The 26,603-nt window shown below is 37.4% G+C and overlaps 8 protein-coding genes across 10 annotated transcripts; 3 read left to right on the forward strand and 5 right to left on the reverse strand.

The window, feature by feature from the left end:
* Window positions 1-193: 193 nt before the first annotated feature.
* On the reverse strand, window positions 194-2,753 carry LOC105313087 (negative elongation factor B-like). Its single transcript, XM_011406234.2, has 7 exons — window positions 2,395-2,753; window positions 1,929-2,286; window positions 1,648-1,793; window positions 1,395-1,497; window positions 1,254-1,349; window positions 695-1,189; window positions 194-436 (listed from the first exon to the last, which is right to left on the reverse strand). Exons 1-7 carry the CDS (start codon window positions 2,751-2,753, stop codon window positions 371-373), a joined length of 1,623 nt encoding a protein of 540 aa, XP_011404536.1. The 3' UTR covers window positions 194-370.
* Window positions 2,754-2,831: 78 nt separating this feature from the next.
* LOC105313082 (uncharacterized) lies at window positions 2,832-12,353 on the forward strand. 3 transcript variants are annotated; one of them, XM_019997728.1, is made up of 22 exons: window positions 2,832-2,894; window positions 2,949-3,014; window positions 3,070-3,111; window positions 3,185-3,260; window positions 3,386-3,442; window positions 3,501-3,628; window positions 3,799-3,879; window positions 3,959-4,117; window positions 4,203-4,340; window positions 4,741-5,033; window positions 5,682-5,790; window positions 6,053-6,142; window positions 6,195-6,319; window positions 6,582-6,671; window positions 6,875-7,146; window positions 7,200-7,271; window positions 10,159-10,391; window positions 10,997-11,099; window positions 11,361-11,488; window positions 11,572-11,802; window positions 11,875-11,982; window positions 12,138-12,353. In XM_019997728.1, the coding sequence occupies exons 2-22, from the start codon at window positions 2,955-2,957 to the stop codon at window positions 12,174-12,176; spliced, it is 2,634 nt and encodes an 877-aa protein (XP_019853287.1). In that variant the 5' UTR covers window positions 2,832-2,894; window positions 2,949-2,954; the 3' UTR covers window positions 12,177-12,353. The 3 variants fall into 3 exon arrangements, with proteins under 3 accessions (XP_019853287.1, XP_019853286.1, XP_011404526.2); XM_019997727.1 differs by having other exon boundaries at window positions 2,833-2,894; window positions 12,135-12,353; XM_011406224.2 differs by having other exon boundaries at window positions 2,836-2,894; window positions 11,572-11,769; window positions 11,899-11,982; window positions 12,135-12,353.
* On the reverse strand, window positions 7,791-9,605 carry LOC100634107 (uncharacterized). Its single transcript, XM_019997729.1, has 2 exons — window positions 9,465-9,605; window positions 7,791-9,418 (listed from the first exon to the last, which is right to left on the reverse strand). The coding sequence occupies exons 1-2, from the start codon at window positions 9,509-9,511 to the stop codon at window positions 7,948-7,950; spliced, it is 1,518 nt and encodes a 505-aa protein (XP_019853288.1). The 5' UTR covers window positions 9,512-9,605; the 3' UTR covers window positions 7,791-7,947.
* A 113-nt stretch (window positions 12,354-12,466) lies between the features above and the next one.
* LOC109582786 (uncharacterized) lies at window positions 12,467-16,310 on the reverse strand. Its single transcript, XM_019997726.1, has 10 exons — window positions 15,508-16,310; window positions 15,150-15,438; window positions 15,015-15,102; window positions 14,840-14,959; window positions 14,667-14,786; window positions 14,499-14,618; window positions 13,861-14,448; window positions 13,630-13,742; window positions 13,136-13,535; window positions 12,467-12,885 (listed from the first exon to the last, which is right to left on the reverse strand). Exons 1-10 carry the CDS (start codon window positions 16,151-16,153, stop codon window positions 12,688-12,690), a joined length of 2,682 nt encoding a protein of 893 aa, XP_019853285.1. The 5' UTR covers window positions 16,154-16,310; the 3' UTR covers window positions 12,467-12,687.
* A 65-nt stretch (window positions 16,311-16,375) lies between these two features.
* Window positions 16,376-17,741, forward strand: LOC100634235 (calcium load-activated calcium channel-like). The gene is made up of 6 exons (XM_003387271.3): window positions 16,376-16,485; window positions 16,534-16,611; window positions 16,659-16,771; window positions 16,848-16,915; window positions 17,045-17,189; window positions 17,610-17,741. The coding sequence occupies exons 1-6, from the start codon at window positions 16,425-16,427 to the stop codon at window positions 17,688-17,690; spliced, it is 546 nt and encodes a 181-aa protein (XP_003387319.1). The 5' UTR covers window positions 16,376-16,424; the 3' UTR covers window positions 17,691-17,741.
* Window positions 17,742-17,806: 65 nt separating this feature from the next.
* LOC109582787 (uncharacterized) lies at window positions 17,807-19,030 on the forward strand. Its single transcript, XM_019997730.1, has 2 exons — window positions 17,807-18,365; window positions 18,629-19,030. Exons 1-2 carry the CDS (start codon window positions 18,071-18,073, stop codon window positions 18,970-18,972), a joined length of 639 nt encoding a protein of 212 aa, XP_019853289.1. The 5' UTR covers window positions 17,807-18,070; the 3' UTR covers window positions 18,973-19,030.
* A 177-nt stretch (window positions 19,031-19,207) lies between these two features.
* LOC100634360 (carnitine O-acetyltransferase-like) lies at window positions 19,208-24,745 on the reverse strand. Its single transcript, XM_019997732.1, has 15 exons — window positions 24,409-24,745; window positions 23,865-23,990; window positions 23,695-23,813; window positions 23,594-23,647; window positions 23,188-23,341; window positions 22,569-22,755; window positions 22,430-22,521; window positions 22,272-22,376; window positions 22,108-22,214; window positions 21,769-21,897; window positions 21,585-21,707; window positions 20,988-21,123; window positions 20,699-20,899; window positions 19,874-20,631; window positions 19,208-19,685 (listed from the first exon to the last, which is right to left on the reverse strand). Exons 1-14 carry the CDS (start codon window positions 24,697-24,699, stop codon window positions 20,404-20,406), a joined length of 2,052 nt encoding a protein of 683 aa, XP_019853291.1. The 5' UTR covers window positions 24,700-24,745; the 3' UTR covers window positions 19,208-19,685; window positions 19,874-20,403.
* A 35-nt stretch (window positions 24,746-24,780) lies between these two features.
* On the reverse strand, window positions 24,781-26,581 carry LOC100632077 (40S ribosomal protein S5). Its single transcript, XM_019997736.1, has 7 exons — window positions 26,510-26,581; window positions 26,348-26,463; window positions 26,093-26,179; window positions 25,918-26,040; window positions 25,429-25,579; window positions 25,300-25,376; window positions 24,781-24,952 (listed from the first exon to the last, which is right to left on the reverse strand). Exons 2-7 carry the CDS (start codon window positions 26,459-26,461, stop codon window positions 24,884-24,886), a joined length of 621 nt encoding a protein of 206 aa, XP_019853295.1. The 5' UTR covers window positions 26,462-26,463; window positions 26,510-26,581; the 3' UTR covers window positions 24,781-24,883.
* Between the last annotated feature and the right edge of the window lie 22 nt (window positions 26,582-26,603).

The following is a 26,603-nucleotide window of genomic DNA, read 5'->3' on the forward strand; positions in this document are numbered from 1 at the left end:
GGAGCTCATCATCTTGATCTAAGGTAATAAATATTATTTTGAATAGAAATTAATAGAGCAAAGACCACATAAAAAGAATATTATCTGTACAATTATAATTTTTCTTTATGTTGAAGGAGTAGCAACCCACGTGATCCACCAAGTGTCGTTGTTGTTAGAAATACTGAGTCAAATCTCATTGAGAGCTGGATCACTTTGAGAGGATAAATGAAGGACAAAATGAATTGTATTTATTTTTGGTTGGTTAGGTCTCTTTTTGTATATTTTTTATATTTAATTATTATAAAGAAAATAAGAGAGAAATTAGGAATGAAGAAAAGTGAATGACAAAAGTTATACACATGTAACAGAAAAGACTATGGTGTTCTGATTATTGAGTGTAGCTGTTCACTCTATCAACTAGTTCCTGATACTGGTCCTGAGCCATTGGACTAACCTATAGGAACAGGAGAAAAAAACAATTAAATATCATGTAGATATAAAATTTTTATATACATGATATTTAACTGTTTTTTAAAAGGATGCAAAAAGAAAGAAAAAATATAATTCTAAAGAAAAAACTAAGTCTTGTCCTCGCCTACACAAAGCATGAATATAAAATAATAAAAATAAAAATATAATACAAAAAGAAAGATGCATGCACATATACATATTATGGCCTACTGTGATACTATTACAGAACTCAGCTCTTTACCTGATCAGTTGCAGGTCTCATTTCGTCCAGTGTCTCCTGGACAATCTCTCTCTTTATTTTATTGGAGCCGACCCAGAGAAACCTGCACAAATAGAGCAGGCACATCTCCGAGTGTCTAGCACAAGGCAGGAAGAACTCTCTGATTATCGCTAGCAATGTGGCTTCTCTAATTGTCCCCAAGTGAGAGCTTACGCCAACCACAACCGAGTTCATGTATCCATCAGGAAATATATCAGTTTCTGATTCGGTGTATGAAGAAGCAATGGCTGGAAGGAGAGAGGAGAGAGTTTTAAAGTCTTTTTTGTCGATGAGGTAGAGTGAGTAGGATGTTGTGAGTTGCATTGCCCCAGTGGTTGATGTCAGGTGTCTGATGAAAGATGAAGATAGGGTGTATGCTGGGTAGTCCTGCTTTAGTTTACTGTGGATTAGCCTTAGTGATGACTCTGTCATGAAGGACAGGAGCTCGGGAAGAAATTTTATTATGATATCAATTTCCTACAACAAGAGAAGAATAAAAATGAGGAGTGAAAAGTTACTAAATTCAATTATGCTTACTCACCAATGGATCTCCACTGTATGACTTAGTTTCCAAGTAACTAGCTGATTTCAAGCCGATGAACAACAAACGAAGTAGACTCTCCAAATGACTGCTTTCCTATGACAAAAGACATCATTATAAGTTCATCTTGCATGGGCCTACTCGTGGTAACTTGCTCTCATTCATCATCTTATGGAGACTAAGTACAACCGAGCGACTGATTGTATAAAGAATGAATGGGTCCCGCAGCAGCATTGATACATCTCTATTAACAAACAACAGTTATACTATTCATGATAGCAAAGATTACTATTTAATTAGATGGATAATAATTATTGTAAAGAATGATGCAGAAACAGAAAAAATAATTCCTTCAATATCATTGAAATTAATAATTATAGAACAATAATCTTACTCCAGTACATCATCTCCACCTGGAATGGTGTCAAGAAATGCATAGAGTTCCCTCAGTTTCTTCTCATCGACAGTACAAGATCTTATGCAAGCATCCAGACACCAGGCAAACTTGTGGCACCTGTCAGAATCCATAATGACGTTATCCTACAGATGAATTAAGAAACAGAAGTTGCCTTTGCAATTTTCTTCTTTCTCTCTCTCTCCTCATATCATTTAATCCTTTTTGCACAATCATCATCATATGTAAATTAGAATACATTACATATTTCTATTGCATACTTTTTCATGGAGCATCATAATGATATCTGCTCTTAGAGTGCAATAATGTCCAACTCTAGTTCTAAGAAAGAGAGTCCTTAGAAACTGTGTGAGTGTATTATATAAAGGAAGTGAAGTTCCAAGCATTTCAACAAGCTGCTTTAATATGGAGGATTGCCTCCTTGCCTTCACAGGCTGCATGAAGAAGCTCTGCTCTGATATGTTAAATAGCTGCGATTCCTTTTCTGCAATGTACTGGTCAAGCAGTGGGCTCACAGCCTCTCCAAATACGCCAGGATTAAGCTGCCATATCTGCCTCTTAACAATTATGGGGCAGTCATTATATAGTTCTTCCTTTTCAGCAATCTCTAGCAAATATCTAGTGAAAAAATTAAAGAAGAAAAGAAATAGAACAAGAAAAATTTGATAAGGAGTGAAAGAATTTTTTCTCCCAGCCTCAATATTTCCCCCTCTCTCATTGAATCACTTTTCGTCTATCGGTTGCTGAGCTGAGAGTGTCTCAAGCATTTTCATGACCACGCTACAGATCTCTGGGACCGACGTATACTGGAAAGCTTTGTCCAGGAGCCTCTTGATACTCTTGCTGTCCAGTGAAGTGAGTCTCTCGGTCAAGTTCTCTTGGAGTGTCTTGAAAAGGCTACGATGAGTTTCCTCCCTGCTGATCCCATGGAGGTCAAGCAGAGAAAGGGCTGCGTGTATGGACGGGATTTTGACTTTATTCTCTGACTGGATGGTCTCTATAGCCTCCAGTGTATCATCTGAGTCTTTGAGAGCTCGCGTCACATATTTTGAGGGATGAAAGAGTGCTTCTGATGAAGACGCCATTTTTTCTGTAATAAACTGAATAACTGGCCACACCACTAAAATTTCCATTGGGCGGTGATTTTAGGTGATTTCCCATCTTTGTGGGCGAAACTCCACTCGTGACATTCGAAGAGACTTTGAGAAGTAACGAGAAGCCTCAAAGTAGATTTTATATTTCCTTGCATGCTCTGAAGTTCTTTACCTTCTTTAATTCAGCCAAAAATGAAGTTTACCGTCAAATCGATGGATGGAAACTCCAAGGACTTTGAACTGCCTGGAGAGGTTAGCTAATGAATATTAATAAGTCTCTATTATAGTCTTTCCCCCTTTTTTGCAGACAACCGTCCAGAGCTTGAAAAAGAAAGTAGAAGAGACCATGGTATGTTATTACGATATTTTATGTATTGCCATTCGGCCATTATTATTGCACTTTTCTCCATATTTCTCTAAAGGGCATTCCTGTTGCTTCACAGAGAATGCTTATACTTGGAAAAGTCATGGCGGATGATCAACCAATCAGTAGTTACGGTAAAACACAATGACAATACTGATAACACATGTTTTCAGTTATGATTAGCCACACCCTTTTTAATTAAGTGGTGGGCGTTGCTACAGAGTTTGACCACACCCACACATTTATTTATTTTTTGCAGATATTGATGGCAAAGTTGTCCGTGTTGTGAAAAGCTCTCCAGGAGTAACAAAAGCTGGTAAATAATAACAGTAATTAATTATAAAATTTTTTTAAAATTTAATTGTCATTTTTAGCTCCGCCCCCTTCAGCTCCTGCTGGTATGCGTCCAGATAAAGTTAGCTACGAGTATTTATATATCGGAGCCACGCCCGAGAATATCCCACCTCCACCTGAAACCTTGTATCTACAGGATTTTGCTAAAGTAATGTTAACACATTTAAATCAATCCAACTTACCTTTCTGTTTTTGTCTTCTTTTCTTTGTACTTGCTTTTCTTTGCTTATACATGTACATGTATACTTCTCTCTCTCTATCTCCCTCCCCCTCTCTCTCTCTCTCTCTCTCTCTCTCTCTCTCTCTCTCTCTCTCTAGGATTCTGCTGACAATATTCTCAGCACCATTACCAATGGCGGTCATCCTGATGCATTAGTCACAGTCACAATTCACACTCTGGTAAGAAAAGATAATAGATGCATCTAACTACATGCACAATACATATTTTATTTCTTTATTTTTATTCTTTATATCTAAGACTCCAGAAGGCCGTACGCTACACAGTTCCACTCACACTAGCACGTCACATAAGCCAGGGATAGAGTGTATGATTGACCCACCTACTCCTGAGGTGTCCGAGGAAGAATTCCGCCGTAGGAAAGAGAGGGAGGAGGAAAGGAAGAAGAGAAGAGCTAGAGTAAATGGATTATGGATGTATTGTTTCTTTTATACTCTCTCCCTCCCTCTCTCTCTCTCTCTCTCTCTCTCTCTCTCTCCCCTAGTTGGATCGGTATCGTGAGAGGGTTAGAGAACAACAGAGAACTGGAAGAGAACAAACTAATATTCTAGAAATATACCAGCACATGACGTCAGTACGTAGAGCTATACAAGGAGCTGAAAATATACTAGAAGAATATTTGGTAAGTCTATTTCTTTATGTACATGTTATATATCCTTGTTTCCACCATAAACCAGTTTAGCTTAAAGTGGTTCAGAAACCAGTTCTTAATAGTATCCACAACAACTATAACTGTGGTTAAATCAGTTTAAATGCTGCATTGAATACAAAATACACCTGCTTTGAACCACTACCTGACTGAGGTGGTTAAGATAAGCTGATTTAAACTGGTTTAAACTGCTTTATGGACATGGAATAGTGTAAACTGGAGGAGGTTATCCTTACAATCATTGTACTCCAATTACCATTCAATGCTAATCAGTTTATTATTATTATAATTATGGACATGAACATGTACTATACATTGTACATTTGCATTTACAAATAAATTATAATGTTTTTTTTAAATTTCATTTTTAAAGAACTCAAAGGAATGCAAGGAAGCCAGAGAACTTCTAGAGCATCACATGAAGCTAAAAGCCGAAGCTGATGCTAGAGAAGCAAGGGAAGCAAGAGAGAAAGAATTGATGAATGGGACAGCAGGTGCAGAAAAGGAGGGAGGAGAAGAGGGAGGGGATAAAGAAGGAGCTAGTGGTAGTGATGATAAAGGAGGAGCAGCTGCCAAGAAGAAGGAGGGTCCAGTATATGCTATGGGAGAGGACGGTCGACCACGGCAGCACATTCTGACTGATACTGGAATGCTATTACCAGCTGGGTAAGGGAGAGAGGGAGGGAAATAAACAGTAAAAATTGGAGCTATTTACCAAGGACATCAATATGTATCAGATAATATATAATAAAAATTGGGAGTGATTTTGGAGCCATTTTTTGAAAAGACCATGGGCTATAGCCTTGGGTATTTTTCAGATTTTGGCTCATTTTTTTTAAATGGCTGTAACTTGAAAAATTGAAGTCGGAATCAGCTCAAACTTTCTACACAGCATAAGTACATCAATATGTATCAGAAAATGTAATAAAAATTGGGGTGATTTTGGAGCCATTTTTTGGACAAAAACCATAGGCTATAGCCTTGGGTATTTTTTAGATTTTGGCAAATGGCCATAACTCAAAAAGTTACAGTCGGAATCAGCTCAAACTTTCTACACAGCATAAGTACATCAATATGTATCAGAAAATGTAATAAAAATTGGGGGTGATTTCGGAGCCATTTTTTGGAAAAAACCATGGGCTATAGCCTTGGGTATTTTTATAGAATTTTGGCTCATTTTTAAAAATGCTCATAACTTGGTCAGAATCAGCTCAAACATTCTACATATACATTTATAGTATAAATCAGTGTCCTTTAGTGTCACAAAGATGTGTATCTCATCTATTTTAAATGTTTTGTTTCTTTTCTAATTAGTGCCCACCTGTATGCAGCCCTTCTTGATGATATAGTGGCCCTACAGAAGAGAGGGATTGAGTTACACGAGTTCTATGCTAAAAAGATCTACGCCGAAGAACATTATGAGGTAATGACCACACCCCTTTTACATGTACAGACTAGTCTCTATATAATGGACACTTTGGGTCAAGAAAGTGTCTCTGTTATACAGAGGTGTCCTTATGTGGAGGTTATTTTATACAGTAAGGAATGTAATTGGTACACTAGGTACTGTCCGTTAAATGGAAGTGTACGCTATAGAGAATGTCCATTAAAAGAGGCTATACTGTACATCTTGTTATAATAATTATTTATAAGAATTATTAATAATATTTTTCTGTGTTTTCTAGTATGAAGATTATAAGAACAACAGTAAGCTAGTGACTGCAGTTCAGCGCTATCACAATGCAATGGGACAAGCCTATGCCTCCATCAAGAAAGTAAGAACCAATCATTGTGACCACACCCACTAACCACGCCTATTTTCTTAAGGTCCAAGTGACGCTGGAAGGAGAACCTCCTCGTATTGTTCACTTGATACCTTCGGCTCGTCCGACTAACCCCCTCCTATCACTTCTTAGTGCTCCACTTGATGATAGTGATGAAGAGACTACAGGGTTAATAATTAATGGGAGGGAGGGAGGGAGAGAATTAAGAAAGTACATGTACATTATAATGGGGTGATTTTGGAGAGGATCATAATTTGAGGGCAAAAATTTGTTAATTAAAACCTGCCAATAATTACTAATAGAATCTCCAAAATAACCTGCTATGTACATGTATACTGTATATGGTACACTTTGCATGACGGAATGAATATTATATCATCTTTATTATTATTATTATTATTATTGTTTTTATTTTAAATCATCTTTACAGACCTGGTGCAGGTGGTGGAAATGAAGGCGGGGGAGGAGGAGGAGGAGGAGGATCTATTGCTGGACTATTAGGATCACTAATGGCTACTAGGTAAGCAGTTTTAGAAGAGAGAGAGGGAGGGAGAGATACATGTACATGTATATGGCAAGTTTTTGTTGATGAATATTTTACAAATGATTAAAATAAAAGATTAAAATAACAATATGAATTGGGACAAATCTTTACGCCACAAAAAGTGCTGTGCATATACATATACTGTACATGTACTTATTTGCTTCTTTCCATCGTTACAGAGCGGCCATGAGGATGATGGAAGATGAGGAACAGAACCAAAACCAGCGAGAGAATCAAGAGAGACCGGCGGTAACCAGCGGAGGAGAAGGAGGAGGAGCCACTGGGGGTGGGGCAGGAGAGGGAGGGGCCGAAAAGAAGGAGGACGATAGTGATGACGACGACGATGATATTAATCCTTTCCTCCCTGGGCCTGTTCATCTCTTGCAGCAAATGATGAAACAGAAACAAGAGAGAGAGAGACAGCAGCAACAAGAAAGGACCGTTGTTATACGTAAGAATAAAACAAATTTATTAAAAGTATCTTTTCCCTCTCTCTCTCTCCAGAACCTGATCAACCTTTCTTTGAGACGATTGCTCGTATACGTCAGGCTGTAGGGGGACCAGAGGAGGAAATAAGTAAATGTTCTATTTAATGCCCATATTCTAATTAATGCACATATTCTAATTAATGCACATATTTTTATTAATGTTACGCTATGAATGTTATCTACATGTAAGAGTATTTAGTGTAATCTGAAGTTATGTTGTAACATACACTACTCTATAGGTGGAAAAGTTTGAGGGAATTATGTTTTGCGATTTTGTATCAATATAGTGAATTTTAATGTTCATGGAATTTAATTTTGCTAGTGTGGGTGTGAACTGGTGATACACCCATTACCTGTAATGCTTTGTGGAATTAAATTGTGCATTTTATGATGAACAGCAAACAGCAAAATTAAATTCCAGCAAATATTTCCAGCTATACACTATGCAACATTTGTTGCAAAAAAAACTTGTTGCATGCAAAAAGCTGTTTGTAACAAATGTTGTATAGTGTATGTACATGTACTAGAGTAGGTTGTAGCTTCACTGTATAAATACTAAATATTTGTTACTCTACAGGAGACTGTGTTTATTATATTTCACAAATAATTCTTTTTTAATTGTTATTTTATTTTAAAGCCAAGACAATAATCATGTGCATCAAGGAACTACTAGTGCGTGTACTCAAACTGTGCATGTCCTATAGTGTTGCATGAAAAAGTCCTAAAGTTCTTGGCTTTCAAGTTTCCACAGGAGGAGCAGTCCTCTAGTAGGCATTGCAATAGTGGAACCGGTAGTTATCCGCATTGTCAATAGCTTTATAAGGAGTTGTGCTAGCCAGATTCATGCAGTTAGTAGCTCCATATGTAACGTCATCAGTAAGACCAAAGGCATGAGCCCATTCGTGTATAAGAGTAGCCTCTTTAGTGTAGGCATTCCCATCGCAAAAGGTAGGCTGTTTGAAGTAGTATGGGCATAAGTAGACCTTGACTCCGTTCTTAAAAGTGTAAGCAATGGTGTTAGGCTTGCAGAATATCCCATGGTTGTAGTATATTGTGGCATTGTCTCTCAATCCGTCGGCACATTTCTGATACACATCTTTGACTATGGTTGACCTAGAGTCGGAATAAGCTCCAAACCATGTTGTGTACAAGTCATTGTTACCGACTGTACCGCTTGCTTTTGCAATCTGATCACAGAGCTTCTGGTGAGCCTTCAAAGTCTCATCATTCTGATTCGGAGCCCCTGATATGGTTGTTGTACTGCAGGACTCAAAATGAGCCATTTCACTTTCGCTATTGACTTGTTCTTGATGTTCTGGCTTCAGTAGGTTGAAAGCATCATCTATGTTCATCTCAATTAATTTGTGGGCATTGGACTCCCTGATCTGTTCCATCCTGATCTGTAATTCCCTGATTTGTTCATCTCCAATCTGCTCATCCCTGATCTGCTCACCCCTGATCTTTTCATTCCTGATCTGTTCATCCCTGATCTGCTCACCCCTGATCTGCTCATCCCTGATCTGCTCACCCCTGATCTGCTCACCCCTGATCTGCTCATCCCTGATCTGCTCATCCCTGATCTGCTCACCCCTGATCTGCTCACCCCTGATCTGCTCATCCCTGATCTGCTCATCCCTGATCTGCTCATCCCTGATCTGCTCATCCCTGATCTGCTCACCCCTGATCTGCTCACCCCTGATCTGCTCACCCCTGATCTGCTCATCCCTGATCTGCTCACCCCTGATCTGCTCATCCCTGATCTGCTCATCCCTGATCTGCTCACCCCTGATCTGCTCACCCCTGATCTGCTCATTCCTGATCTGTTTAATTCTGATCTGGGCATCCCTGATTTGAGATTCCCTGATCTGTTCTTCGAAAATCTCCATCTCTTCCACCGACAGATACTGTATTGGTCCAATATACCTCACAGTATAAATCCCATCTATCTTAAAGCTAAAGGCATCGGTGATTGGAACTGATGTAGAAATACTTTTGCCTGCTTTCAAGAGAACAAACTCATCCTTTGTAGGAGGGAGACGATAAATCAGTGGCCCTTCATACAGGAGAGAGTGACCAAGAGAAGGAGAAACCTTGATAAATTCCGAGAGGAGTCCTTCAAGAGGAGTGTTACGTTTCAATAGATAAAGGTCCTTGTTTGCATTGTTGGTAAACTCAAAACCACATAGGATAATAGACTGAGCTGTATCACAATTCATATCAACAGAGATAGGCCAACTATACATAAAATAAATAAATAAATATAAATAAATATTTAGCTTACTTGGCAAAGGCACAGGTGATAAGAGAGACTAGTATGAAGGCCTTCATAATCTTTCCCTCAGCAATGGCTCTGATAATATTATTAGTATATGAAGGATCTGATCCCAATCTCTTGTTCTCCTTTTATATAGTCTTGGAGATCCAGTAGTATGAGCTGTACTGTACAATAGTATGTATACTACAGTTACTAATTTTCATGTGAATATTAGCTACTAGCAGACACCTGCTTTAGTTTGGGTGTCATCAGCTTTTCGGTGTATAGAGTGCACATGTAATTCTGAGAATTTTAACAGTACATGTATCATCTACATGTGTACATGTATGTACATGTATATTTACACTGTGTAGTACATTTCATAAATTATAATGTGGTTATTGCATGTACATATACCGTATAGCGGGTTTTTTTTTTAGGATAACAAATTTCGTGAATTTCGTGGATTTTTTCATGATTCGCGAAATTAAATTCCTTGAAAATCAATTTAATACAGTACAAGATGGCAGATTAGTGAAGATTCGCAAAAATTAATTCCGCAAACTTCTGGATATGGGTCATTCGCGAAATTTATTATCCTCGAAAAAAACCCGCTATACGGTACATCAATGGACTTGCAAATATTAAGACATTGTTTGAGTATACATCTATTTATCCTCTTCTCTCTCTCTCTCTCTCTCTCTCCCTCTATTTCTCCCAGTGCCTCCAACTCTTATTGGCAATTTGGTAGAAAGGTGCATGAAGAAGATGAGCATTAGTGAAGTGGTCACTGTATTTGGTGGAGTGACTGGCCCCCTTGTCACTATTCACCCAACCCTCAGGGAATTTATCAAAGAGCGTCTTTTAAATGGAGAGGAACCCACTAATGATAATATACCTCAGGCTATTGAGTCATTTGTGTCAGAGCTGCCAGCTGTGCTTAATCAGTTGCAGGTAATTGAAAGAGACTGAGAGATGGAGGGGCAAAAGCTATTATAGCCCATGGTTTTTTCTAAAAAATGGCTCCGAAATCACCCCCAATTTTTATTACATTTTCTGATGCATATTGATGTATTTATGCTGTGTAGAAAGTTTGAGGTGATTCCAACTTCAACTTTTCAAGTTACGGCCATTTTTAAAAAATAGCCAAAATCTAAAAAATACCCAAGGCTATAGTCCATGGTTTTTTTCCAAAAAATGGCTCCGAAATCACCCCCAATTTTTATTACATTTTCTGATACATATTGATGTACTTATGCTGTGTAGCAAGTTTGAGCTGATTCCGACTTCAACTTTTCAAGTTACGGCCATTTTTAAAAAATAGCCAAAATCTAAAAAATACCCAAGACTATAGCCCATGGTTTTTTCCAAAAAATGGCTCCGAAATCACCCCCAATTTTTATTACATTTTCTGATACATATTGATGTACTTATGCTGTGTAGCAAGTTTGAGCTGATTCCGACTTCAACTTTCAAGTTACGGCCATTTTAAGAAAGCAGCAAATATTGCCTATGTATTACCATATAACATTTATTTCATTATACATTTGTTTCTTTAGCCTCCTCTTCCTTTACGCGAAGAAGTTGATTTTGGTGCTTCAGCTCAGAAATGTTGTGCATTTCTGCTAAAGGATGTAATGGAAATCATAGTTAATAAACCAGGTAATTCATTACTAATACCGTAGATCAGGAAATTAGTGTGATAGAAAATTTTTGTGTTTTTAAATAGTGCTGTGATTTAATTTTTACTAAATAACACTGTGTCATGTATTATTGAATGTGGGATATAATTATATGGGTGATCTAATTTTTGCAAAATTCTAATTCAGTAAAATTTAAATCACAGTAAAAATTTCCAGATAGATCGTATATTTAAAAAGCTATGAGTTAAAAGTTATGAGTGCCCAATCTTTTTCCCTGTAGATGATGATCCAGAATTCCCACAGCAGATATATGACTGGGCCATGAACCTTGGGACTACATTCACGCTCCTCCTCAGTGAATGCTTAGAATCATCTAATGATCTGACACCAGCTATGAAGAGAATATCAGTAAGAGATCATTATACCACTATTCTGTATGTGCATGTAATTTTATCTCCCCCTCCTCTCTCTCTCTCCTCTCTTTCTTTTAGAAAATGATGTTCCCTGATAATGACACACCTGGTGTTCTGAGTATGCTAAACTCTCAGTCACTAGTAGACAAGTTTGTAGAGGAATCAGAGAAGAGCACTATACCAAAGGAAACCATTACATGTCACATTGTCTATGTAGAGGGATATGTTGAAGATGAAGACGAAGATGACATGGAGGTTGATAAAAAGGAAGCCGAGGTAATGCAAAACTGGCCATCAGCCATGCCAAAAGTATGATATAAACTTGATAACTGCTCTTTGTTCCTCTCTCTCTCTCTCTTTCTTTCTTTTTCTTTTCTGTGGGAATGGATTCCTACCATTCAAAAGGATCAGGCTCAAATTGCTGGTCAGCAACCTCCAGGTGCTAGCAGTGACTCTTACCTCTCTTCTCTCCCAGCCAAAAAGAGAAAGGTAGCCAATTCAGTCTTGCCTCTTAAACTATATTCTCTCTCTTTCTTTTATGCATCCATTTTTCTTTGTCCCCCTCTCTCTCTCTTTTCTCCATTTTACTCTCTCCCCCTCTCTTCTCCCTCCCCTTTCTCTTTTCTATTTCTCTCTGTTAGCAGTTAGAAGGTGGAGAAGCTGAAGAAACTTCTGAACAATAATCCTATTAGCAGTTTCCTCTTACTAGGCATTGGCTGTACAACTTACATTATACTAATCTCTAGGTTTAATTGACTTCTCCCTATTATTAAATACAGTACAAGGTCGGTTTGGTTAGCCCCGATCTTCATCCTTTAGTCGCAAACTATTTGGCATTAGAATCATAGGTGAATTTTGTCTATGTACATGTAATTCTTTATAATAATAATAATAATGATTATTATTATTATTTCTGTTTTTGTTTTTAATTATTGTACATGTAGCGTAATAACTGTTTGATTGTCTCACACACTTTGATTTTTCCACAAAAATATTTCTTAAAAACCAAATCACTATACATTGCTGCAAAAACTATAAAAAACATTCTAAGTGTAACAGTCCATGTATGATAAATGCAGACTTCATGCATTCAAAAGTTGCACTGTATGGATGTGTCTATATGCATGATGTGTACTCTTGGTAAAAAAAATTATAAAAATATGTTTGTTTATGGTTTTTTGTTATGTCACTTCTTCATATAAGGTTGCTTTCATGAAACATCACTCCAACTTCTTCCTCGATTGCCATTGGGTTTGAGAATGCCATTGGAGACTCTTGTACTCTTCTCTTTCCTCCTTCTCTAAATTTATTCTGCCCTGACATGCTTGGGAAATTTTCCCTGCTGATGGAGAGAACGAAATCTTCAGTCTCTTCGAGCAAATTTTCTTTGCTCTGTAAAAAAAGAAAAGATCACAAATATTGATAATTTGTGTTTAGAGTCATTTTCAAAGCGTGCAATTCATTACATGAGACAAGGTCCATGAAACTTTTATGATGCTAAAGGTTGCAATATAATCATAAATGTTTATGCATATGTAGAAGTTCTCTCAGTAACTTTATCATGCAAACTCAACTCAACTACTTCTCTACAATACAAAATGTCGAATGCATGCATAAGCTAGTATATGCAATAAAACTTTACCTTTGCATTTGATGGAGATGGAGACGACCCAAATCTACTACCAAACCCTTTCTTGTTTTTGTTACGTTTTGGCTTTGGTTTGGTTGGAGGAGGTGGAGTCTTCTTAGCTTTATTACCTTTAAGGAACCTGTTAACAGGTGGTGGTGGTGGAGGGGGAGGAGGAGGAGGAGGAGGATTAGAAGGTGAAGGGTGTAAAATGGGAGGAGGAGGAGGAGGAGGGTGTGATGGAGGAGGGGGTACGCTTGGTGGTGTCGGTGGGTCATCATCAGAGAGACGAGGAGGCAGCGGTGGTGGAGATGGAGGAGGTGGAGCTTCACGATGCGATGGTGACCTATTTGTTTGTTGGGGCAAACTCAACTCGGAATGAGACAGAGGCAAGTGAGGATTCTGAAACTCGGGCCTAGGAAAAGTTACTAAATATAGCATATATGTATTAGAGTACTAAACTTGTAATGTATGTGTTTCTATTTTTAGTGACATAAAAATTGGCTTACTTTCCTCCTGGCCCAACATCATGCAGCTGCAGCCATTTTAACCATTCATCTTCTGGGTTCTCATCAGGAGGGCCAGTAGACTGACTCCGTGGACTTAAAAGTGTCTTACCAACCTACAGCAATAAATAATAATAATGATAATAATAATAGAACTCTTTAGTTAGCCTTTTGTCCTTGTGTAGTTGCAATCTTTATTTTGTAGCTTAATATGGTAGCAAATAATTATTTTACTTTTCTGAGGTTTTTCAAATGCCTTGCACTCCCAAAGACAGGATGATTCCGGTCCCTCATGTAAGGAGTGTCCTCAATGTCCTCGTACTCAGTGACGCTCCCTTCCTCATCGTCTGACGTAAGTCTGTGATGAACCGGCTCCATGAACTCCCCTAGCGTATAAAACGATGGTCTCGTTGTTTTTAAAATCCCATTGAGATCGCTAGAGTCTTGAGAGTTGAGTCTGTCCAAGATACCTTTTGTACGATAGAGATTTGAGCGTCTTAGCTGTAGAGGTTTCTTTGATGCATGCTTGTTCTCTAGGACTAAGTTATGACTCCAGGATATTGTTGCTGGTCTTTCTAAACTTCCGTTGTTCCATCGTTTGAGTCCAGACCAGGAGCCTAGCTTGGTTCGCTTCCCACTTGATCTCCATCCTCTGAAACTTGGCGGCGCTGAGGTTGGAAAGTCCCTCGAAGAGAGGGTTTCAATGTTGTGATATTTCTTTGCTAGTCTTTCCTTTTCAAGTGCCTTTTGGGCTTTGGAAACAAACACCATTGCCATCTGATGTGACTCATGGTCACCCATTGCCTGAAAGACCTCGGCCAACTAAAAAAATTAAAATAAATTTAATTGTGCAGATAAATGAGTTACTGTACCTTTTTGTAGTGGTGAAGGGATTTAAGCGTCTGCCTTGTTTGCCGATACAGCTCAGCTAGGATACTGTAAGCTCTTGCTTGACCAGCTAAGTCTTTTGCTTCAACATTCATACTCAGATACTACACAAGACATAAGAGCATGTTTATAACTTCAAAAATGCTGCTTACAAGCGTGTGCCATTCAATGGCTTTATCAAACTGCTTTGTCAGTTCGCAGGTAACCCCAAGGTTTAGCAGTATAACACTCTCTGAAGCTTTGTCATCTATTGTCTGACATATCTCAAGACCCTTTGGTAGAAAAAAGGGAGTTAATGTCAATATCAAAGTTTTATTATACTCACTAATGAGTAGTTTTCTAAAGCCTCGTCAAGTTTTCCAATAGCTCTCTGGCAGTTTCCTAGATTGCACAAGATTCTCACTTCTACTTCTCTGTTGCTGGTACTACGAGCTATCTCAAGCCTCTATACATATGAGCAAGTGAAAGATAATTATCATAATAATAATAATATCATGTACTTTATTGTGACAGAATATAGCTTCACTATGAGAATGCATCAGCTCATAGCACGAGGCCAAGTTTCCATAAACACAGGACTGCTTTTCTCTACAAAATATAATGTATTTATTTTAATAATAGCCTCTGCTGCTTACAAGTCTGAGTATCTTTCTACTATCTCCAAATGCTGCTCAAAGTAGTAGATGGCTTTCTGCAGGAGCTCCTTGAATCTTTCATTCAATTTCTTGTTTTTCATCTTTTCCGATCTGTTTCTACCGCCTGTCGTTGTATACTCTTGGAGTGCCATTGATTTAGCAAGGACTCCAAGGTTACTGCAGGCATAAGCCACACTCATCTCATCTTGAAGGATCTTGCTGTTCTCAAAATACTGTAAAAAGCATCTCTCTGCCAGCTTTAAAAGACCTTGCTTTAAGTAAGATATACCTGTAGTTTATATAAAATTTACATATGGAGTAATTTAGTATATTTTTATATGTTTCTAGTATAACTTACCCAGGTTGCATTCAGCCATTGTCATTCCAGTAAAATCATCCAGCTCACGACAGAATGCCAACTGATGCATGTGACAGACTGAAGACTTCTTATGGTGACCCAATGACAGATGAGCATTACCAAGTATGCGCCATAAAACGCACTGCAGTCTTGAATTATTCTTTGCAGTGATTATAGCCTCTTCAAGACAAGGTATTGCTTCAGCTGTTTTCCCACTGCAGATAAGTCTATCTGCATCAACGAGATATGATTTAAGGTTTTCGTTCAATCCGGTGGCATTGCGAAGAGAAGCAAGCAAATCTGCTAGTCTTGTTCGTCGAACTACCCTAGGCTCGAGCTGCCCTGTTGATGGTTGCTGCTGTAGAGTTGAGGTTTTAGAGGCTGGTGATATAGGTGCAGTGTGTAGCTCACTGGTGATTGATGGAAAAGAAGTGAGCAATGATGCACCGAATTCCATCGATTGCTGCAGTGTAGATGATGTCAGTGGTGGCAGTTGGAGGCTCAATGGTGAAATGGGCTCTCTGTTTTCCTGTTGAGAGCTCACGTCTCTTTTCCGCGCCCCTTTTTTGACACCAGGAGATCTCTCTAAACTTTGAAAACTTTGGAGTTCGATGAGTGCAGGTGTTTCATTGAGTCTTGCAGCCATTCTCTTCAGTCCTAAACCAGTGGCTTCAAAAGTTTATATTATTACTTCTTTGGTATCTCTGGAGTATAGAAAGGCATGCAAAGACTTCAAAACTTCTCTCCCACAAATAACATCACCTCCAACAGAGATTCATAACATTAAGGTCGATCTGCAACTTGAACCCATCCCATATTACACCATGCTGGGTCTATCCTAATTATACGAACAGACTTTATTTACCGGATATGATCTATTTGAACGTGCTAAAATAAAATCAAACTAAAACTAAAAAATGATTGCAGATAGTTTGATGATCTTGTTCATTTCTTTATGCACAGCACTTCTCTCCGAGGGTGAGTGATAGAATGGTGGCCAGTACATTAATATTAAATTATTTGCAGGTCTCTCCTATGTCCTTTTGTACAGAACTGAAGGCTACAAGCGATTGAAAGATGTAGTTGAAAAACAAAGCAGAAAATGTGAGAAATCTCTAGAATAATAAGACCGTTAATTTTTTAATTTTTAGTGGAACGTAAAAAAGAGACGGTTGGCGAAGGAAGTGTAAGCGGGACTCAAAAAAGAAAGAAACTAGAGAAGCAAGAAGAACAGCTTAAAAATTACAACAAAGATTTATCAATGGTACGTATAGATAGAGGTTAAAAAATTATGGCAGATATTATTATTATTATAATTAATTTATTTATTAATTATGAAGGTTAAAATGAAGTCTATGGTTCTCATTGGATTAACTTTTACTGCATTACTTGGAATGTTCAACACAATGTAAATCTACATGTATTGTATAGAGAACACAAACTATTTATAGTAACAGTCTATTTATAGTAACAATCCATTTATAGTAACAGTCTATTTATAGTAACAAATAAATAATTGAATGTTCATTCTTTATAGATTTGATGGGAGGGTTGTTGCGAAGCTACCATTCACTCCGTTTGGTATATTGCAAGGAATTTCTCATCGTAATTTGATGGGGACCGACATGACCGACTGCTCCTTCATATTCTTGTACATACTCTGTACTATGTCAATAAGAGAGGTAAGTATATAAGGAGGTTATATAGGTTATTTCTAAAATGCTTATAACTTGAAAATTTGAAGTCAGAATCGGCTCAAACTTTTTACACAGCATAAGTCCATCAATATGTATCGGAAAACGTAATAAAAATTGGGGGTAATTTTGGAGCCATTTTTTGGAAAAACCATGGGCTATAGTATTTTTCAGATTTTTGACATTTTCTTAAAATGGCTGTAACTCAAAAAATTGAAGTCGGAATCTGCTCAAACTTTCTACACAGCATAAAGACATCAATATACATCAGAAAATGTAATAAAATTTGGGGGTGATTTCGGAGCCATTTAAAAAAACCATGGGCTATAGTTATTGCTTTTTTTTAATTTACTACTTTTTGTGAAAGAAATTAATTTGGTAGTAGTCATTTGCGTCTACTTTTTATAGAACTTGCAGAAGCTGATGGGAGTTGGTGTGTCTCGCTCAGTGAGCAAATTAGGCAACAGCTTAGTTGGACCAAGCAAATAAAATAACATTATGTAGCTGATATATTTTTCAATAATAATTTAATTTTCCAAATTAAATCATGACATTATACATGTATATGCATGGGCTTACATGCACCTACTAGTATAGAACTAAAATGCTTTGTAATTGTATTATTGAGTGTTGAACACTGCCTTGCAGTAAAGGAAGGTAGTTATCACTGCACCTTATGACACTGTCAGCAGTAACTGGTGATATCACTGAGACATAGCTACAGCTAGTCCTTATATACTGTTGGTACAGTCCATATAATAGTCATTATAATTGGGGACCTCATATTGAAGAACTTCTGCAGTTTAGTGGAGGAGAGCGATTGCTTCACTTTGTTAGTTGCTGTATATAATTTAATAATATCTACTGGAATGATTACCAATGATATTCCAATCAAATACGTCAACTCTTCCAAAAGAAGTGATGTCCAGGTCGTTGTATTTGCCAAAAACACTAGCTCGATTTATCCCACAACCGTCTACACAGCCTGGCACATCCTCAGAGGGCAGAGCAGCGTCCAGTTCACCTACCCAGCCTCCCTTGGTGTCGGGGTATCTTATAAAACTAGTGGAATGACAGTCACTGCTGGTCCTATTGATGCTGATCACGGGAGCACTTGGGAGATCATGCAAGAGTCCATGAATGATTCTGCAACACTAAAAAGAAGTGAGGCCTTAGATCATATTGAGTATGTAAAAAAAGATCTTTCTTGTTAAAAGATCTAGGTTTGAAAGTACAGTTTGAGTTGCTACTAGATTTTCTTACAATAAAATAAATGTTGCACTGCATATAAGAATGTACTTGTATCTTATTTTATTTTAATAAGCTAGATCTGTATCTCCATTAATCCACTGATTGTTGATTTTTGAGCTATAATAATACTGCTATATAGTTAACACTAAAAGTAATATCATATACTTATTTTGCAGAGACTGGTGTTGCTCCTAATCCAAACGGTAGCATTGTCATAAAGAACACTCCACCTGCAACTTGGAGTGGTCGCAAATTTGACGTCGCCATTTACAAAGAGCGTCACATACTCCTCCAAGAGAAAGGCCTCTGTGTCGGAATGCAAGTCGACTTTGTCATAGAACCAAAACTATATTTTGGCGTTGTATCACACATGAAAGTAGGACAATCTTTTGAGTCCCTCACATCAGTTACCACGCTCACGGACTTTGACCTCTCTCAGTTTCCTAACGGCATAGAAGTTACTCTTAACGTGAAGCCTGGAGGAGGGGAGCTGTTCTTTACTGCAGATCAGTATATGTGACACTTTCACTATTTGACATTTTGTTTTTGTTTAATAGAACTTTTTTCTTAAATTGTTCAATAATTATTAATGAGCAGATAATTTAGGGGGGGATTTTCTTGTTGTCTGGCAGCCTTATTAATGCATGATCTTATAACTGTCATTTTAACTGTCAATTACTGCTAGAAAGTTTACTCAGTGCTAAAGCAGTCAATCACATAATGGACATGCAACTGCATACAGTTGACTAATAATATGAAAGTTAGAGTTTATCATCAATACATCATGTAGTGAAATAGTAATGTTTATATTAAAGTATTTGTAACTTGTTTCTTAGTAATGAGGCTTTGGTACAAATAATATCTGTCCGCTTATTTCATTTTCTTGTATGGTCACATCGACCCCATTAGGGTAGGTCTTTAAATCAAGCTTCATCGTTGGAGAGAACTCTGCCTCACTCATCTCCTTGATGAGGTCTTCCCTTGAAGAGGCAGAGCTCTTTGATCCAAAGAGAGGACTATCAACATCGTCCGATAATATATCAGCTTCAATGAGACAAATATGAAGCTTGTCTGTTGGCCGGAGCTCAACATAGTCTCCAACCCGCACGTTCTTCTTGGTGATGATAGCCTGTCCACATTTGTAGAGGGCCACGTTTATCTTTCGTCCAGACCAAGTTGCAGGGAGTTTGTTGTAAACCATGAATGCTCCATTTGGCAAAGGAGGAGCTTGACCTAATAAAGAGAGAAGAACTATAGTAATAAAAGATAATAGCAAAGCAAGGGTATATTATAAGAATAGTGTTGTATCTTTTTGTATGCCTAAAATTATAATACAGCAACTATACACTGAGCATAAGTTGCAATAGAACCCATTTACTTGTAGAGCATGCTAGCTGCATATTGTTATATGTCAGACTAACTTTCATGAATTAAGTCGCCATCATCGTACTGAGAATCAACCTCAAACTTCCAAGTAGTCCCAGGCTTAGCTGCATGGGGTCCTTGAGTAATGACAGTCCCGTCCTCTCTCTGGTAGCTAATGCCAACCTCAGTGTCTTCTGGATACTCAAACGATATCTTACCATGCATTCCAATATGTACTACTCTCCATGCTTCTTCAATGATGGCTGGAGTCAATGGAGCCTTGTGATCTTTACCTAGTATAAGGACTATCTTTGGATGTGGGGTATCATTGGAGATATTGACACAAATGGAAGAGCCTTCTCCTGTCCCTTCTGAGTTTTCACTACTAAAACTAGCCATTGTATACGTATACTCTTGAGGTTCAGCTACACTATAACTGCAAAGTAACTGTCACCACACTTGCTATCACTGTATCAATAGCTTATAAAGTGTGCTCATTTAATAAAGGAAGCTACAATGTCCTTCACCTTATCATGATTCATACAATATACTAACAAAATAAAATGAAAATGTCACACACAAATGTCTATAGTTTGGCTTTGGGGCTTTCACCAGCATCAAGTACTGCCTGTTTCATTTCCCTTAGACTCTCTTTAAGTTTGTCTGCAAAGAGTATACTATCAGTGTGAGGACAATCATGAAATGAGGATATTGCTAGTAAGATTCTCTTCTCTTGTGGATTATAGCAAACGCCATAGCCATCAGGAACTACAGGACCAAAACAAAGGAATATATCTTTATTAGCCACTGGGACCTACAGAGAGGGAACAATAAAGGAAAGTGGATTAAGATTTAAAAATCTAATAACTTATTTAACATACTTGACTGGTGGAGAGGCAAAAATGAGTGCTCTTTTCAAAAGCAGTGTCATTGAATATCTGAGGCATGGGCAGGCCAGACTCCATAGCTAATATCTTAAGTCCAAGGAGATGTCTATCAACACCTCTACCTGAGATTGCATCTTCAGTGTACTGTGAATGGGCTTTGACTGACTGGGTTAGTGACTCTGTTTTTTCCTGGGCCTGCATGCATGAAAAAAATACAAGTATTTCACAGCAAATTAGCATGTATCACTTCTCTCTTTATCATTCTCTCTGTCTCTTTGCTGACTGATGATGAAGGATTTGTCATGGTCTTGATGAACTTGTGGCTTTCATTAGTGCAGGAACGAATGGTGTCAGTCCTTCCATACTTGAACCATCTGATACTACCACTCTCATAGACTGCTGTTGGTTTATTATATAATCTATAAATAAATATTATACATAAAGCCCAGCATACTGCACTATGCAACATTTGTTGCAAACAACTTGTTGCATGCAACACAGTTTATACAGGAGTCAATGGAGCTTGCAACATGTTGCATGAAATAGGAAACAGTTCTATTTCATGCAACATATTGCAAGCTCCATTCACTCCTGTATAAACTGTGTTGCATGCAAAAAGTTTTTTTGCAACAAATGTTGCAACAGTGTATCTTAAGGTGGGCATCCACTATGCAGCATTGTTGCTTGCAACTTGTAGTCAAACCTTTGATGTGGTTAGGCAACATGTTGCAGAAAGTAGAGAGAGACTCTCGACTTCATGCAACATGTTGCACAACCACATCAAAGGTACTGGCAACAAAGTTGCATAGTGGATGCCCACCTTTAGGCTTTATATATATATATAAGAATGAAATATTATTTTAAAGTATTAAGCTCTCACTTATAGTATGTAAGCTGGATTGCTGCCTGGATGAAACCGTCAGGAGACAATTTCAGACTTTTTGGCAAATTTTTGCCAAAATCTTCAAAACAGAGTACATACAAATCCAAATTATTAATTGACCTGAAGAAATAAAATAAGATATTCAGTTAATTATAATTCCAATTACTCCTCAATTCATTACTTGTCTATAGCATTTTTTGCATTTTCAATGTCTTTAATAGTTTCTGGCAAAAGATCCCACTTGAGTTTCTCAATCGGTTTCAAAGCTGAAGGTGCTACGTCTGAATCCTCGGAGAATACATCACACCCACTACAAAATTATAAAGCAACGTATCATAAAATTAAACTGGTTTTTGCCATGTAGGGTAGCTGTAGTTTTAATATTTTTGACTTTGTTAAATATAACATTTGAAAGATTCTTCAGTGCACTAAATTCACTAAAATCATTATAATGATTTATTATTAGGTTTTAGAACACCTGGTTTTCTTGTTAAGCCATCTTATTTTTCAATTGTAATACCTGTTAATGAAGTCAATAGTGAACAGGTTGGTGGTAATAGCAGCTGGCCCATCCATTGTAGAATGTTCTAGAATAGTACCAAACCCACCATCCTCTCCTAATACTAACTATAATAATAATAATAATAATAACATAATACTCATGAATATTCATAAGGTAATTACTTGAGATGTGATATCAAACCACCTGTTTGATGTGTTTCGGGCGGAGCCGTTGCCATGGAGACAACGAGAAGCAATTATTGTTGCCTCCCTGTCTGTCAGTGCATTCTATATTGAACAACAACAACAATAAATTATTATTTATTTTAAAATTTGCTCACTTCTGTAACAGAAACAGCTGAATCCCCCTCATCAAGGCAAATACAATATACAGCATTTTCAACAATGTCACATGATTCTTTATTCAAAGGATCTAAATTTTGCTGCTATAAAAATTGACATAAAAGCGATAGACTTTACTTTTCCTTAATCTCTCTCTTGCGTGATACCAGTTGTCCCTTTGTTCGGTCGTCAATATGCTAACAGGTAAAGGGTTCTTCTCTTTAGCGTCTTCCAGTACCCAACGGAGCTGCTCATAAAGAAAGCTAGCAGGAGCAATGGTCACGCCCCCACCAGGTGCATCGTAAAATACCTCTAACCTGTACAACTTTAAAAAATTAATTTTGATAGCTTAAAGCCCAACATCCACTATGGCAGCTTTGTTGAAAGCAATTTTGTGGTTACTTTGATGTCTGTCAACTTTGTTGCCAAAAGTAGAACAGTGTTCTACTTTTGGCAACAAAATTTCTGTTGATTTCAACAAAGTTGCCTAGTGGATGTTGGGCTTTTAAAGCCCAACATCCACTATTCAACTTTGTTGAAGCAACTGTGTGGTTACTTTGATCTTAGAGCAACTCTGTTGCCTGAAATAGAAGTCAGTTCTATTTCAGGCAACAAATTTGACAGCACATCAAAGTAACCACAAAGTTTCTTTCAACAAAGTTGAATAGTGGATGGTGGGCTTAATGATTATACACCATACACTTGTAAAAACCAGTTTAATAAATAAAGTTATTAATTAATTTACTTATGTTCTTACATGTCCTTTTCTTATGACGATTACGTGGCGTTTTTCCGGAGGAAAGTTAATCCTTAAAGTGTCAGCCATTTCTCCCGGTATCCTGCACCCAGACCTCATATACTGGGACATACATTGTGGGACATTGCGATAAACAGCTGGAGGAATTGACTCACTGAAAGAAAGAAGGAAAAATATAATATAAGAAAGAGAGATCGAAGGAGAGAAAACAATAACGATTAAAGTTAGAGAAGAAAAGAGAAGAGAGGACTAGAGTCAAAGAAAGAGTAAAAAAAGAGGAGAAGAGATTGAGGAGAGAAAGCAAAAAGATGACAGGTAGAGAAAGAGAGGAACAGAAAGAGGATATGTGTACATGTAAGTTATAAACAGTGAGAGAGAGAGAGAGGATAATTATTCATAATCTTACCTTAAAACAAGTAGCATGTATTTAAATGTCACACTTAAAAACTTGGTAGCATTTCTAAAGGAAAAAACTTGAATACAAAAGTCTTAAATCTTTCCTAAAACCTTAGATACTCTTCTCTTGTCGGGCAGTATTGTTTAGGGTAGGCAACAGCTGGAGTAACGTTGATGACAACAGAATCACGAAATGCAAGATAAGCATAGTAATTCCACCAGTCACTTAACTAATAAATAATAATAATAAGAATAAAATATTACATAAAAATTAATCGTACCCAGTTATCCATTTTGTTTCCTCTTTCTACTAATCTCTTGTGAAGCATTTCTCCGTCTCCCCCTTTCTTTGTAAAATCTTTCACCACCTCACGTGTTCTCTCAAGTTCTTCTTCAGTCAGTAATGGCTAGGGACAGAAAGATAATAAAAAATGTAATAAAATGCAATGACTAATGAGGAAAAATTTATATGTACAAGAAAAAAATTATTAGATTTGTCCTAGTCACTTCTTTGGTGAAATTCGACCAACTTTATAAATTCATAAAAAATCAAAATTTAATTGGAATTGAATCAAAATTTAATTGGAATTGGCTTAAAATTTCTACACAACATAAGACCATGTATATGTATGAGGGAATGTAATTAAAATGGAAAATTATTTCCTCTTCATTTTGCATTATGTTTTAACACCCGATGATTCAAGAATTATACTGTTGTGTAATTTCATATAATTATACAGTGATTTTCCTTAAACTTGCATGATAGACAAGCAGAAATGTGTCATGCACATGCTCTGTTGTGGCCAGGAATACACAATAAACTACCTCGACGGTGCTGAGATACTTGTTTGCAATGTAATCCAAGGGCATCACTGGGAGTTTCTTTACATCATCTTGATACTTATACATCCGTCCTGGTACGTAAACCTTGCTCAGGGCAGGAGGGAGGCGAGGAAGAATGACCCTGTCTCCTTTGGAATTTGTAAAGACTCTCTCGCTTCCTGGGGCCGCCATGTCTGAATAGAGTCGAGCCTGATAAAAAATGAAGCTGTTGCTGCTAGCAGGAAGAGCTGGAGGAGTTGCAGTGATTATTCTAGTTAACCTCAACAAATTCATAACAAAAAACGATTTAATTTGACCCTTAAGTTTTAATACACCTCAGCCACACCCCTAATTAAAAGGTCATTAATAATAATCTTCTATTAATTTTTTCAATAATAATGCAAAATTGGACTTTCTCTTTTATCGAATGTCATCAAAATGTATATTAATACACAAACAAGAAAGGACTCTCTTTCTCTTAGCGGTTGGACTTTGCAACTCTCTCAAGCTCGTCCTTCTTCTTGATAGCATAAGAATTAGAGGAGCCCTGCAGGAGAAAAAAAGGAGCTTTTAAAAAGCAACACACTATAAAACAACACTAGATCTTTACTAAAAGGACATTTAAGGGGCTGCATCTTTATATGCAGAGCTAAAATTCTGTCCCACAAAATAAAGGACATGCATCGTAAAACATAAAGGGAGGCATCATTACTGATCGCACAAGGTAACTGGACTTTTACAAATGCAACAGAGTAGAAATTCCCTTTTTTGCAAATTCAACTTTTGCAAGGCTCTTTTATAAGCAACATGATCAGATAGTACTTGTAAAATTTTACTAATTATTCTGCAAATGTGAATTTGAAATACAACAAATAGAACACCCAAGTATGATACCTTAGCAGCATTTATCAGCTCATCAGCAAGACATTCGGCGATTGATTTTATGTTCCTAAAGGAAGCCTCTCTTGCTCCTAAAAAGCCACACCCAATCAATAACTTGACCACACCCAAAACCACACCTACCTGTACACAGTAGCCACACTGCCTGATTCACGCGACGTAATGGAGATACGTCAACCGCTTGTCTCCTAACGGTGCCAGCACGTCCGATTCGAGTCGAATCTTCCCTAGGGCCACTGTTGGCAACGGCATCAACCAACACTTGAAGAGGATTCTGAGGATTAATATTATTAATATTATTATTATTACTAATATTATAATTACTTTATAGCGCTATACTTTTGAGATTATGCTATAAAATTGTAATTGGTGGTTTTTAATTTGGCAATTTTTTAAAGGTACACGTGCATTACTGAGCATGCGCATTAATGATTGGCGGTTTTAATATTGGTGATTCCGCTTGCAGACCGCCAATCGCCAAAATAAAACTTTGCCAAATTAAAGTGCTATACGGTATACCGTGTAGCTCAAAATATTTGAGGGACTCGACTTTCACAAAATCCTTTTTGTGGATTTAATTTTCGCGAATCAAAGCATTCCGCTATCTAGTACCTCGTTAGTTAGAAGGTGAATGATTTCAAAGGCATGTTTCACGATACGAACGGCGAGCATCTTCTTTCCATTGTTCCTTCCATGCATCATCAGTGAAGTCACAATGCGCTCCACAATTGGACACTAGAAGGGTTTGTAAAGGGTCAAGTGGCAAGACATGGTTTTAATGTCACACCTGTGCTTTTCGAAACCTCTTCATAGCATAGCGTCCAGCTGTGTGAGGTAGGAACACAGCCCCTTTGTCTTTAATGCATATATAATCCTGAAAAAATAAGTTATTATTTATTTATTAATGGGTGTGGTTGAGAGGATTCAGCCATTATATAATATATGATGTGACTTTTAAAATCATTTAATTTGTGATCATATGGGGGCATCACGTGATCATCATTATCCTCTTTATAAAATAATTATAATATTAATGACAAACTTGTAAACTGATGTCTCCAACTTGTACTTCGTCCGGATTCCACCTTCCAAATAGTTTAACCTCTACTGCTGGTGGTTCTACAGCCGCCTCGGTGTCCCACGAGTCTTCTTCCATTTCTAAAGAAGGAAAAATAATACACTTAACAGAATAATGGACACTCACTTTGCCTTTATACAACACGAGGATTGGGCCAAGTCTACGCATGCGCAGAAGAACCTTATTAAAAATTCATTTTAAGATGGCGTCCAACAAATAG

The sequence above is a fragment of the Amphimedon queenslandica genome, unplaced genomic scaffold, assembly GCF_000090795.2.
Source record: "Amphimedon queenslandica unplaced genomic scaffold, v1.1 AMPQUscaffold_13355, whole genome shotgun sequence".
NCBI classification, from domain to species: Eukaryota; Metazoa; Porifera; class Demospongiae; order Haplosclerida; family Niphatidae; genus Amphimedon; species Amphimedon queenslandica.